The sequence below is a fragment of the Python bivittatus genome, unplaced genomic scaffold, assembly GCF_059951505.1.
Source record: "Python bivittatus isolate LINGU-HERP-01145 unplaced genomic scaffold, Pbiv_v1 ctg000430_np1212, whole genome shotgun sequence".
Classification (NCBI taxonomy): domain Eukaryota; kingdom Metazoa; phylum Chordata; class Lepidosauria; order Squamata; family Pythonidae; genus Python; species Python bivittatus.
The window spans coordinates 4,616,321-4,630,346 of record NW_028277071.1 but is presented as its reverse complement, the minus strand read 5'-3'; the positions used below and the strand labels follow the sequence as shown (position 1 = coordinate 4,630,346).

The 14,026-nt window shown below is 38.4% G+C and overlaps 1 protein-coding gene across 1 annotated transcript; it reads left to right on the top strand.

Annotated features, from left to right (window-relative positions):
* The first annotated feature begins 2,771 nt into the window (after positions 1-2,771).
* LOC148215310 (vomeronasal type-2 receptor 26-like) lies at positions 2,772-3,873 on the top strand. The gene is made up of 2 exons (XM_088144131.1): positions 2,772-2,880; positions 2,972-3,873. Exon 2 carries the CDS (start codon positions 2,974-2,976, stop codon positions 3,871-3,873), a length of 900 nt encoding a protein of 299 aa, XP_088000257.1. The 5' UTR covers positions 2,772-2,880; positions 2,972-2,973.
* Positions 3,874-14,026: the final 10,153 nt, after the last annotated feature.

Here is a 14,026-nt window from a genome sequence, read left to right as displayed (position 1 = left end):
GTTCTCTAAGAAAAGTTAGATAGTAAAAGTCCATCTCACCCGGTTGACACACTTTGTCTTTCTTCTTCCGTTTTGGAGCTGTCCCGGCTTTTGCAGTCTTGATGGCTGCTGCTCCGTCGCTGGTTTTAGGGACTCCTCCTGGATCAACCAGGGCCTTTGCGGTGTCCCTGGGATCTACAGGACGTGCCCTATATATTCGCCGTCTCTACGGGACGGCTTGGGTCCTTCGGGACCATCCAGCACCGGAGGTATTGGCTGCGATCTTGGGAGCTCAAGATTGCACACCGTACCGCTGCGACGCCAGCTCTGCCCCCCGTTACTGATATTGTTAAGAGAATGGAACGAGCCACACATTATGCACATTACTTTTATAAGATAACCCCTAAAAACACTAGAGGAGCTTTTATAGTTGTCTGCTGTAATGCCCCCCTTTCTGCTGTTTTGTAGGGAATGTTCTGCAACATACTGAAAAAGCAACAATTCTGCCCTTGTGGTGAGTGGGAGATTGAAATTTTGGGTCATTTGTTGCTTACCTCTCTCTTTGCCAGAGACCTCCGAGATACGATATGTACATTTCCCCATTCAAAACACAATAGCCAGACAGGAGAGAGGCGGATTACCTTAGTCTCTTGCTAGCTGGCCAGGAGGCAACCATTTCAGACATTGTTACACAGTAGTGTACCCAGGTTATGATTGAATGCAAATGACTCCTCCAAGTTAGGTGATTGTGAGCACCATCTCAGTTAACATAACTCAGTATAACTCATAATTTCTTCCCCCTCTTTATTACATACACACACACACACACACACACACACATACACATATATATGCACATACCATTTCAGTTACCCTATGTTTTCTTTTATCTCGCTTCTTGCTTCTTAGATTATAACTGCAATAATTCAAATCAAACCCTAGTAGGGTTACAGCAGGTATAAGTCTCATTCCAAGTAAGGTTAATTTTAAACTCTTATAGCTTTATATCTTACTATTTGTTATGTGTTTATCTATAGTCATCTAGCTTAAATACTTAGAGCATTTGCACTATAAATTGTAATTTTATACATTTTTCACTGGTTTTTCTTTTCTAATTCTTTGTTGATGTATTTTAATTTAATTTTATGAATATGATATTTTACTTCTACTCCTGTTTTTGAATGATTGTTATAATTTCTTTGATGCTAGTCTACAACCAAAATAAAAGAAAACAAAGTGATAACCAGTATGAATTTTTCTCTCCCTCCCTCCCCCTCCTTCCCTCCCTCCCTTTTTCTCAATCTCTTCCTCCATATTTAGCTTCATTCCTTTTTGAGAAGTGTCTCATTCAACAACAGTGTTGGTGAAAGGATCTCCTTTGATAAAAATGGACAATTCATTGGTGGGTTTGATATTATCAACTGGATCACCTTCCCAAACCAGTCCTTTCTTCGGGTCAAAGTTGGAGCGATAGATCCCACAGCTCCGCCAGACAAGTTCTTCAATATCTCTGTGGATTCCATCACATGGCCAGAAGGATTTGATCAGGTTAGATGTATGAATCTAGATTGGTCTGCCTTCATTTATGTAGCTTAAACAATCTCTATTGATGCAAGTGTCATAGAATCATCTCTGCACTATGTACAAATCCCCAGGGAAAGGGAAAAATCTGTATGAATGCTTACATTTCAAATATTTGGTATAGAAATATTTCTCACTGTTACTCATGCCCTCGTGACCTCTCATTTGGATTACACCAATAAGCTCTACATGGGGGTGAATTTGAATAGAATTCAGAAGCTTCAATGGGTGCAGAATGTGGCAGTATGGGTAGAAAATGGTGCTGGCTATTTGGCATATGTAACACCATTACTCTGTGAACTTGTTTGGTTGCCAGAGTGCTGCTGGATGAGGTTCAAGGTGCTGGTTGTCACCATTAAAGCCTTTCATGGCTTAGGAACAGGTTATCTGAAGGACTGTCTTTCCCAAGCTCTTTCTACCCATCCAATCCAGTCAGGCACAATGGGCATGCTTTGAGTCTCATAAGCCAAAGAATGCTTCTTGGCGGGTCGTAGAAGACAATTCTTTTCTGATGTAGCTCCCACCTTATGGAACATCCTCCCTCCGGAGATCAGGATGGCCACAAGTGTGCTGGTCTTTTCTAAGGCCATAAAAATCCAGTTCTGTGTGCAGGGCTAGGGTGCTGACTGTATACAGATCTCCCTTCTTGCTTGTATTAGTGATTTGGCTTTGATGTTTCTTGGCCGCTTTATATTTTAATTTTTGTAATGCTTGCAATTGTTTTTATTTTATTTAATTCTGTTTGGTGCCAAGAGCCAATTGTTGAGATGGGCAGCCATACAAATTAAATAAATAAATAAAAATATTGTATCCTTTATTTTGTCTACTATGTGTTCTACATTAGGTATGCAGAATGAAAACCATGACTTTGATATAAAAGCTGTACTGCACTGGATTTCATGAATGTGGTGACACCTAAATTAAGAATATTAGAACACCTTTGTTCCCTATATGGATAAGAGATTGTATTTTGAGAGTGGGGATGATGATTATAGAAGGCCATATATTTCAATAATGGTAGATATTTAATGAGTCCCTTGCAGACCAATTATATCTCAAAGTGATTTCTTCACAGTACTTCAAACTTGTTTGTCAATCCATTCTTAATCTATTGATTCTTCAGTAACAGTATCTCTCAAAGCACTTCCTTTTTCTCCCAATATCTTAAGCTATTCTTTTTTATTTCTCAACAGGCACCACCTTTTACTTTGTGTAATGATCCTTGTGAAGCAGGATACAGCAAGGTCAAGAAAGAAGGGGAGCCATTTTGCTGCTATGATTGTCTTCCATGTCCAGAGGGGAAAATATCAAAGGAGAAGGGTAGGAACATTTCAAATAGAATGGGACTAAGCCATTAGGGTACAACATTGTGTATCATCACTATCCCCACCCATGTTGTGCTCTTTTTCAGACATGGATGACTGCTCTCTGTGTCCAGAAGATCATTATCCAAACCCTAACAGAGATATATGCATTCCAAAACGGATCACCTTTTTGTCCTATGAAGAACCCATGGGGATTAGTCTCACTGTTCTTTCTTTTTGTTGTTCTTTAATGACAATTTTGGTGCTCACAATCTTTGTTAAACACAAAGAGACTCCTATTGTCAAAGCCAACAACCGTAATCTTACCTACACTCTCCTTGTTTCCCTCCTCCTCTCTTTCCTTTGTGTGTTTCTATTTATTGGGAGACCTAATAAAATTATGTGTCTCCTTCGACAACCAGCTTTTGGCCTCATCTTCTCTGTGGCAGTTTCTTGTGTGTTGGCCAAAACCTTTGTGGTGGTTCTAGCATTCATGGCCACCAAACCTGGTTCCAGATTGAGGAAATGGGTGGGTAGAAGAATGGTCAGTTTCATTCTTCTTTCCTGCTCCCTTATTCAAGCCAGCATTTGTGCTGCATGGCTGATAATGTCCCCACCATACCCAGATTTTGATGTGCACTCAATGTCTGAAGAAATCATCATGGAGTGCAGTGAGGGATCGGTCACCATGTTCTACTGTGTCTTGGGCTTTATGGGTTTCCTGGCCATGGTCAGCTTCTCTGCTGCTTTTCTAGCTAGGAAGTTACCTGACAATTTCAATGAAGCCAAATTAATCACCTTCAGCATGTTGGTCTTCTGCAGTGTTTGGCTGTGCTTTTTTCCAACCTATCTAAGCACAAGGGGAAAATATATGTTGGCTGTGGAGGTCTTCTCCATGATCTCCTCCAGCGCTGGCTTACTGATATGTATTTTTTTCCCGAAGTGTTTTATCATTGTGATGAGACCAGAACTGAACAATAAGCATCAGCTAATGAAAAGAAAGTTTTAAAAATCAGCTATGTCAACCTCAAATTATTTATATAGGGTACCTTCTCTATTGCCTATATTTCTGCTTCCTTTAGTTGACATATGGCTCTGCTCCAGTCATGGACAAAGTAGCACAAGCTGTTTTCTCCCAACAAATATTTCCAGATGAATCCCACCTACATAGGGGTCTCCTCCAGTTATTGCTGTTTTTTAGATGGAGGTTGTGACAACCGCCTCCGGGGCTGGAACATCTCTCTCTGGGTCCTTTCCGTTACTGGTTGTGTGCAGCACCAAAAACAGCTCAAGAAACAAGCAAATACTTTCCAAAATGAGGCTCTTTACTCACTGCTCGAAAAGAAAGGATTGAATACAAAATATTTTAAGCTGCAAATTAAAACTTGCTCAGTGAAAGCAAGCAGTCTCATAGAAGTAAAAAGCAGATAGATAAGTCCCTTCTCCGCCTGAGCAGCCTCATGTAAAGTAGCCTTCCAAGCGAGCCGTTCTCCCTCGCACGAATGAGATCAAGGCTTGAGATTCACAGCTTTGTTGAGGAAAGTGGATTCCACAGATCAACAAAGATACAAAGCCGATGTCTTCTTCCAAAGCTCCCTCCATCCACCCCCTATGGCTTCAGGGCTTATCTTAAGTACTCTTTCCAGACTGGCCTCCACCCCTCTTCATAGGTGACCACAATTAAGGATACAGCTTTGATTTTAATTAACAAAGGTTTCAACAGCTACAAATCAACATACAACTGGGGTTTCTCCACAAGATCTTATCTGGTTACAACAATTTATAGCTTACTAACATCTAAAGCCTGTCTTCTTTCTCCCCAGTGATAAAAACCTTGTTCCCATTACTTCAAAGTGGATTGAGGAAGTTTCTCCATCTACTAATTTGGACAAGGGAATACACATAAAAACAGGTTAGTTCCCACAATCCCGGACCTCCGTCACAGAGGTGGATTGGCGTTTTTGCTGTGAATGATGACAAAGGAGAGAAATTTGTACAGAATGTGCTCCCCAAGTTTTCCCAGCATGGCATCTGCTTTGATTTTTTAGCAGAGTCTCCAAATATAGCTTTTTACAGTGACCTTATTGATGTGATGGATGAAGCACTCCAAGTATACTGAGTTCTCATGAACAGCACAGCCAATGTGATTGTCTTGTACAGTGAAATTCAGTCCATTTCAGCTTTGAGAATGTTCCTCCAGTTTTCTGAAGTGGAAGATGCACCAAAGAAGGCAAAAATCTGGGTTACAACAGCTCAGATGGATTACGGGTCAGTTTCCTTTCACAGATCTTAGGACATCCATTTCCTGCAAGGTGCTTTATCCTTTGCAGTTCACACAAAGGAGCTCCTAGATTGTCAGGACTTTCTTGAAAACATAAATCCAGTTTAGGAAAGATTTCTGGGAACAGTCATTCAAGTGTTTCTTCCCACCTCTGAAATGGAGAAGTCTGACAAAAAAATGTGCTAGACAGGAGATGTTTGAGACCCTTCCTACATCTCTGTTTGAACCATGCATGAATGGCCAGAAATACAATATTTACAAAGCAGTCTATGCTGCGGCACTTGCTTTGCAATGTCTGTATTTATCCAAATCCATGCAAAGAACAATAGTGAAAAAAGGAAGGCAAGAGTTTCATAATCCAGTGTTATGGCAGGTAAGTTTTTAAGCAGAGAAAGGCAGAAACCTTCACCATAACTGCAGCTGCAACATCTGTCCATTAACTTTAACTAACAATATTCTCTAAGAACATTGGCATTATGTGATAAAGTGAAATGTACTAAGCACTTACCCAACTGAAGTGTTTATATGCTTATATTAAAATTCTATTAGGTGCTCTACAAATAGAGCATGCTTCTATCCATGAAATTAACTGCCACAAGTTCAGTCTATAAGTAAATTGAAGGAGCTGGTCCACTTCTTCCACATGATGTATTGAAGCAGTCTTTTGTTCTAGATGCTTTATTTGTAATGTTTGCTTTTAATAAGACACAGTTATTTGATTGAGGAAAGTACAGTCATGCCCACATTTTAAGACATTGAAATGACTTTTAATGGTTGCTGTTTAAATGGCATTTCAAATGGTCGCTAAGCAAGTGGTTATTAAATGAGGACATCCTGTACATAGGGGCTGTTGTGCTGTCTTATTTATAGACACCTCCATGATATTGTCAGCCCCAAAAGGTAAACCAAAAGGTAAACCAGACTAAGAAACCAATGCCATGTAGGTCAGGTTTACTTTTATTGTAACAGCTATAGTAACAGAATCCTTACCCTTCCCTCACTTTCTCATTGAGTGACCTAGACTTGTCTGAGATGTTTTCTCAAGTTGTTTTTAATGGCCAAGACTCAAGCAACTGTTATCTGACTTTTGCCTTGTTACTGGCTATTCCTCCTGTTCTTCAGGGCCATGATATCTCACTATATGGATATTTCCCCATTCATAACACCATAACCAGGCAGGAGGGAGTCTGATTACCTCTACTCTTGCTAGAGTCGCTGGTTAGGAGCAGGCATTTCAGACATTGTAGCCCAGTTCTGTATGCAAGCCATGATTGAATGCATATGACTCCTGCAGGTGAGGATGTCCATCTAGTTTACCATAACTCGATATATCCCGTGATCATTTATCTCTCTTTTGAAAAATATACACATATCATTTCAGTTACATTATGTTTTATCCTGCTATTGCTTCTAGTCTGTTGGATTGTAACTGCGATAATTCAAAGCAAACTTTAGTAGGGCTACAGCAAGTATAAGGTTCCTTATAAGTAAGAATAGCCTTGAACTGTTATAGCCTTATACATCCTAGTATTTCTTATATATTTATATGTGGTCATCTGACATAACTAATTACAGCATTTAGATTATAGATTGTAATTTTATAAGTTTTTCACTGGGTTCATATTTTGTAATTCTATGTTAATATATTTTAATTTTATTTCAGTAATAGAATATTTAACTTCTACCTATATTTTGGAATGATTGTCATGTTATTTGTTTCATACTGGCCAAAACAAAAGTAAAAAAAGAATAGTTATCTTTTTAAAATGTTCTTTGTTTAAAGAAACATCCACTATGATTCTCTCTCTCTCTTTCTCTCTCCCCCCCCTCCCTCCCCCCCCCTCTGTATTTTAGTTTATTCTTTTTCTGAGAAGTGTCTCATTCAACAACAGTGTTGGTGAAAAGGTCTTCTTTGATAAAAATGGAGAATTCATTTGTGGATTTGATATTATCAATTGGATTACATTCCCAAATCAGTCATTTCTTAAGGTCGAAGATGGAGCGATAGATCCCACAACTCTTCCAGACAAGTTCTTCAGCATCTCTGTGGATTCCATCACAAAGTAGGCTTTAATCGGGTTAGATGTTTGAATTCAGCCTACATTTATGTAGTACAAAAAAAACATATTTACTGAAATAAAAGTCTTATCATTCCTGAACTAAACTTAGTACACATGCCCTGGGGAAGGAAAAAAAATATCTGTAGGATTGCTTACTTTTCTAACATTTGGTATAGAATATTGCACCCTTTATTTTGGCCCTCTGTTAATTATGGATAATGGAAACCATAATTTTGATATAAAAGCTGCAATCCAGTGTATTGCATTTCATCAATGAAGTTGAAAAAACTATTTTTCCCTAACCAGGACATTAATTGTCTTTGGATAGTGGTGATAATGGTTGTAGAAGGCTATAGATGCCAATAATGGTAGATATTTAATGAATTTGTTTCAGAGCAATTACATCTCAAATTGATGTCATCCTACTATTCAATCCCTTCTTAATCTGCTGATTGCTCAGTAACAGTATGCCTCCAAAGACTTCCTTTTCTAGCTACATCTTAAAATATTCTTCCTCATTTATTGATAGGCATCACCTCTTCCTTTATGCAATGATCCATGTGAGGCATGATACAGCAAGGCCAAGAAATAAGGGGAGTCATTTTGCTGCTATGATTGTCTTCTGTGTCCAGAGGGGAAAATATCAAAGAAGAAGGGTAGGAAATTTCCAAATATAATGGGACGAACCCATTAGAGTACAACATTGTGTATAATCCACTATATCCACCACTGTTGTGTTCTTTTTCAGACCTGGATGACTGCTCTCTGTGTCCAGAAGACAGATCATTTATCTAAACCCCAACAAAAATAAATGTATTCAAAGGTAGATCACCTTTTTTGTCCTATGAAGAACCCATGAGGATCAGTCTGACTGTTCTTTCTCTTTATTTTTCTTTTATGTCAACTTTGGTGCTCACAGTCTTCATTAAACACAAAGAGACACCCATCGTCAAAGCCAACAACTGGAATCTCACCTATATTCATCTATACTCCCCTTGTTTCTCTCTTCCTCTCTTTCTTATGTGTGTTTCTATTTTACTGGGAGACCTACAGTATAAGACTGTATGTCTCCTTTGACAACCAGCTTTTGGCATCATCCATGGCAGTTTCTTATGTATTAGGGAAAACCTTTCTCATGGTTATAGCAATCATGGCCACTAAAGTTGATTCCAGAATGAGGAAATGGATGGATGGAATAATGGTCAGTTTCATTCTCCTTTCCAGCTCTCTTGTTCAAGCCAGCTTTTATGCTATATGGCTGACAAACTCTTGATGGTACCCAGACTTTGATGTGCACTGAGTTTCTGGAGAAGTCATAATGGAGTGCAGTGACAGGTCAATCACCATGTTCTATAATGTCTTGGGCTTTATGTTTTCCGGTTCATGGTTAGCTTCTCTGCTGCTTTTCTAGCTAGGAAGTTACCTGACAGTTTCAATGAAGCCAAATTCATCACCTTCAGCATGTTGGTCTTCTGCAGTGTTTGGCTGTGCTTTGTTCCAACCTATCTAAGCACAAGGGGAAAATATATGTTGGCTGTGAAGATCTTCTCCATGATCTCCTCCAGCGCTGGCTTATTGGTGTGTATCTTTTTTCCCAAGTGTTTTATCATTGTGGTAAAACCTGAACTGAACCATAAGCATCAGCTAATGAAAAGAACATTTTAAAAATCTGTCTGTTTAGATTTGAGTATTGGGAGACAAAGGGATCAGTTATCAAGCTAAGAATCATGGTGCGGCCTTTTAAAGGACACTAAGTTTGCGAACCTTACTTTCTAATCTCTTAAGGAAATTGATTATCAAACCATCTGAAAGCAAATATATGTTCCTGAAAATAAAGATTTATTGGAAAAATATTGTCAATGAAAAACTAGTCTTCCTGTTGCTGGAAAAATAGTTTCATGTATGTGTAGGCTTAATTTTTTTTTTTTTTAATTTTTGTGGTAATTTTTATTGTGGATTGCAAGAAATTTAAACAGTTAATTTTTCCTTCTTTCACCCCATTTGTCCTCCTTTTCAATTGTCCATGTCCTCCTTTGCCTGTTGAGATATCTGGGATCCTTAACTGTGAACCTTCTGCTGTTTAAAAACTGCAAGACTACGTTGACATGAGTTTGACTGAACACTTTTCTTTTTCCTTGTCCCCATCTTGTCAATTTAGGAAGACAGGAAAGCAGATAATCAGTGATTGTAGGTAGCAAGAGAGTTAAAAGTTAAAAGAAAGAAGAAGGATGAAGAATGCTGCTTTTGCATATCAACTTGTGAAACAAAAAGGGGGGGAGCAAGAGTTCCTGGAGGGAACTTGAACCTCCCATAAAGGCTAAAAGAAAACCTTGATTAGTGGGCTACAGTTTTGGCCCCCTTAGTCAATAGCATTAAAATGTCTCTGCAGATCTACAGATTGTGTATATGCCTATATACAAAAAAGTTGACACATCGAGTTCAGCTAACTGCCATCCTTTCAGCTTACTAAGTGTAATTAGCAAATTCTATCATAAACATATTTTTATAAGCTCACTGATTGGATGGTCCAAGAAAGAATCTTAGCAAAGGAGCAAGCCAGTTTCAGGTCAGCGTTTTCTGTTGCAGATCAGTACATCACTCTTTACCACCTCTTTGTGCAGTACACTAACCCTTTTGGAGGTGTTCTCTAAGCTGTTTTTATACCTCTGAAAGTGGCATTTGATTCAATCCCATGTAAATGGGGTTTTTCCCATTTTTTCCTTCTACTCTGGTTGTATTCTGAATGGATTAAAACTGTTTAATTTTTATTAATTTTAAAACTGAAATTATTGTAAATTTAACAACCATCATGGACCTCATGCAGCCCAAAACTCAACAGATATTATTTAAATTGTTTTTGGAGGGAAGAGGGAAATGCAATTTTTTTTTTTTAATGGAAGAGGGAATTGTAACTTTTTTTTTTTTTTTTAAGGAAGGAGGGAAATGCAACCTGTTTTTGAGGAAGGAGTGTATCAGTCTTATGAGGTGGACCAGACAGGAAACCCACACCGCTGAGCTGTTTCTAGTTTATTGTAAGGCTACATTAACAGAATCTTGCAAATCTGAAAGTATATTTCTCCCCCCATCCCCCTTCCAACTCAAGAAACTTGGGAGTGTCCCTTCTGAGCCACTTGCCACACCTACATTCCTGCTGTGGGCTAAACTGCCTTTTATCTGGCCTTTTACCCCTTGGCTGTGTCTCTTCTCCCTGTCTCCCAAAGTCACTCCCACATGCCATTATGTCTTTCTTGGAGAACTAGGGTGTCATGTCTTGAGTCTTGAAGTGAGCCAGAATCCTGAGGATTTTCAGCTCTAGCTTTAGTGAGTAGGGCACTAGAAGAGTTAGCATACAATAGAAGAGAAGAGGATGAGCAAGGCTGGTTACCTCAACCAGAGAAATGAAATGGAATTATTAATTTCCCTTCCTAATCTGATTGATCGCCCTCTGCCCACGATAGAGTCAGAGCTGAGGTGTATTTATTGATCTGAACTTAGGTATATCTATTGGTCAGAACATACACATATCTCTGGCTCTTTCATCAAGAGTCCTTTCCTTCTCTTCCAGTTTTCACTCATGCATCAGACAGTTCATTCCCCACAGCAAGACATATCTTATTTCATTAATGGTTATTAACATATTACTTCCATAAGGAAAAACCAGACCTATAACCTTGAATTCCAAATCTAATTATTCTACTCAAGAAGAATTACATTAGCAGAGTTAACAATTAATTCAGCCCTAGGTGCAGATTTAGGAATTGCTGAGGCCTGTCAAGCACCCTATCCATGAAGACAAAAGCCAACTGGACAATGTTAGAAGCTAGAGCTTGTCACTGGAGAGAAAGCATAAGGAGGAGTTGAATGAAGACCTGAATTCACTAACCTGTCTTCTGTCTCTCATGGTGCTGTTTAACATTACAGTATGCTAGACTCTTACTGACAGATTATATTGAGATGACATCTGGAAATTATGACAGTTTTGCTCCATTTCTGGGGATGAGACCACAGGAGAAAAGGTTTCTTTCTGATCTGTGAATGTTACTTTCAATCAACTATATTCCATAATACCTTCATATAATAAAAGGTGACATTTATTAGGCTTTAATTTCCATGACCCCCAGCCATTCCATGCCCATCTTTGATCCAACAGAGGTGATCTGGAACAGAATGGCTACTTGTTCATCCTCTCATGGCTAATCCTATTAGTTATGTTTCCAAATGGATAATTCTAGCATGTCTTTTTCCTCCTATTAATTGGATCATTACTTATAATTGAATATCTCTGATTTGAATTAAATAAATACATAACGGTTCACAAAGTTTATTTTCTGGTCAAATGTAGGGTGTTGAAACAGGTTTATTCAAATTCTTTCTCATAAAAAATAGCCAGGTACCATTTCAACAACTGTACATTTGTTTGCTATATATAATCACAAGGAGGGAGGTTGATACCAAGGATTTAATTTAATTATTCAAAAAGTATTATCCTATTGTCCTATTTGTTTGCCTCTGTGTTTGGGTGAAAATATGTATTTATCCACCAACAAATCTGTCTTTGTCTCTGCATGTCATTTTCTACCTTCATCCCACTTTTATTCTCTCTATCTATCTATGAGAGTTTGGTGTAATAGTCAAGACACCAGACTTGAAACAAGGAGAACATGAATGACCTAGGTCCATGCACTCACCCTCAGCCCTAGGAAAAAGGCAATGGCAAACCCCTTCCGAAAAAACTTGCAAAGAAAACTGCGGTGATTAGTCTAGGCAGTTGTCAAGAGTCAACACTGACTTTAAGTCACCAATAAAAAAAATAAAACAGTAAATTAAGTAATAAAATAGTGAAATAGTGAAATCAAAATTATCTATAATATCTATCTATCTTGATGACTATAACTATCCATATATCTATATCAGATTGTAACTTGATATATGGATTTAATGATTTTCACACTTTGCCTGTGGCTTATTCCTTCCTGCCTCAGAAAGCCTCACATGTTTTCTTTGGTGTTGTGAACGCTGAAAACCTTTAGCTGGGTGTCTCTCACTATCATTATGAAATTAGCCAGTTTGTCTCTTCCAAATCTTATGGGAATCTAAGGCAGAAGGATGAGTTGACTCTGAAGGATACTATTAATATCCCCCATGACATAGCAACCCATGGTTGGAAGCCCCAAAGCTCTGTGAGCTGATTCAATAGTATGTTGCACACTCTGTTTCTGTCTGGAAAACACCTGAAGAAGTCAGGTCAATCTGATCTACTTAGAGACGTTCAAGGGTCATGTTGCAGACAGGAGCATTTGTATATCGAAAGACTTTCAGGGAAGATGTTAGCATTCGTAGTGTCACTGTTGATATTAATACCTCAAGTGGTGTGCAAAGATCCTAGGGTTCAATGTGACCTTGATGAGCCTCTTCCTATTCGTCACACATATCATCAGCTTGGAGATGTTAGCATCGCTGGCATTTTTTCTGTGTTCTTGACATTTTCTAATCCCATTGATTTCAGTCAACATCCTTCTCAGGAACTTCAAGATGGACTTTTGTAAGTATATCATTGATTTATTTTCAACTCTGTACCTGGTATTCAATAAAATGATGCTCAGAATGTTTTCCTCTAAGCGATAATAACAAAAGCTACAGAAAAACCCCTCTAAAAAACAGGATGCCTTGATATATTTCACAGCTAAATATCAGTTTCCACATAAAGTGGAAAAAGGGCCAAAGCTGCATTAGAACAAATCATAACTGCTTCTCTCTAAATATAGAATGTGGATATGAACAAATTTAGGAAGATATAACTAGCACTGAAATCTGTGGGACCTATGTTAGCAGTGATTAACCTTTTTTAGTTGAAAGTCCTTGCACCCAAATGAAGCTATTTTCTTGCTCTAAGCCGTTCTTAAGATATTATTGATGTTTGTCCAATCTCATGTATCAGAAAATAGTGCTCCCAGCCTCAAGACAAGTTTTGTCTTATATTCAAGAAACCTCACGGTTTGGAGTGTTATATAAGTGCTACTATTTTGCTTTGCATTTCGGGGATCCTACCTGAAAAGTACCATATTTTTCCGACTAAAAGACGATACTTTTTTCTAAAATCCTTACCCTAAAAATTGAAGGGCGTCTTAATCAAGGAAGTTAGCCGAGGAGAGAACCGCGCGGTTGCAAAACTGCCCATACTTTGTCTCTGCAGACAGGCTTCCTCCTATTGCTAGCCTCCAATCACGAGTGAAATAGCTTGTCTCCCAAACAGACTTCCTCCAATCATGAGCCTTATGTAACTGACGTCAGCTGATGCTGAACAAACCAATTAGAGGAAGTCTGTTTGCAGAGACAAGCTATCGGCAGTTTCACTCGTGATTGAATGTAATCAGTTTTGCAAAAGAGCATGGAAATAGAGCTGCAGAGAGACAGTTTGGACCTCCTCCCACCGAGTGTATTAGGTAAATGTTAACTAATTACTAAATAAAAATGTGTTCTGCACTATCTTTAAAATATTGATTTCTTAATTTTGGGTTGGAAAAGTGGGGGTCGTCTTGTACATGGGGGCGTCTTATTGACGGAAAAATACGGTAAATGTATTTTACTAAAACACATTCAACAAAGTATCGTACTGAAAGATTGCAAACACAATAAAAGATCCTTCTTTATGTATTATTTATTTTTGTTACAGAATATTGTTTCAGAATTACCAGCACATCCTATCCTTAGGATTTACAGTAAAAGAGATCAATGAAAATCCCCAGATCCTGCCCAACATCACACTGGGCTTCCACATTTATAACAGCAATTTCAGTCCAAGTTGGACCTACTTTGCCTCA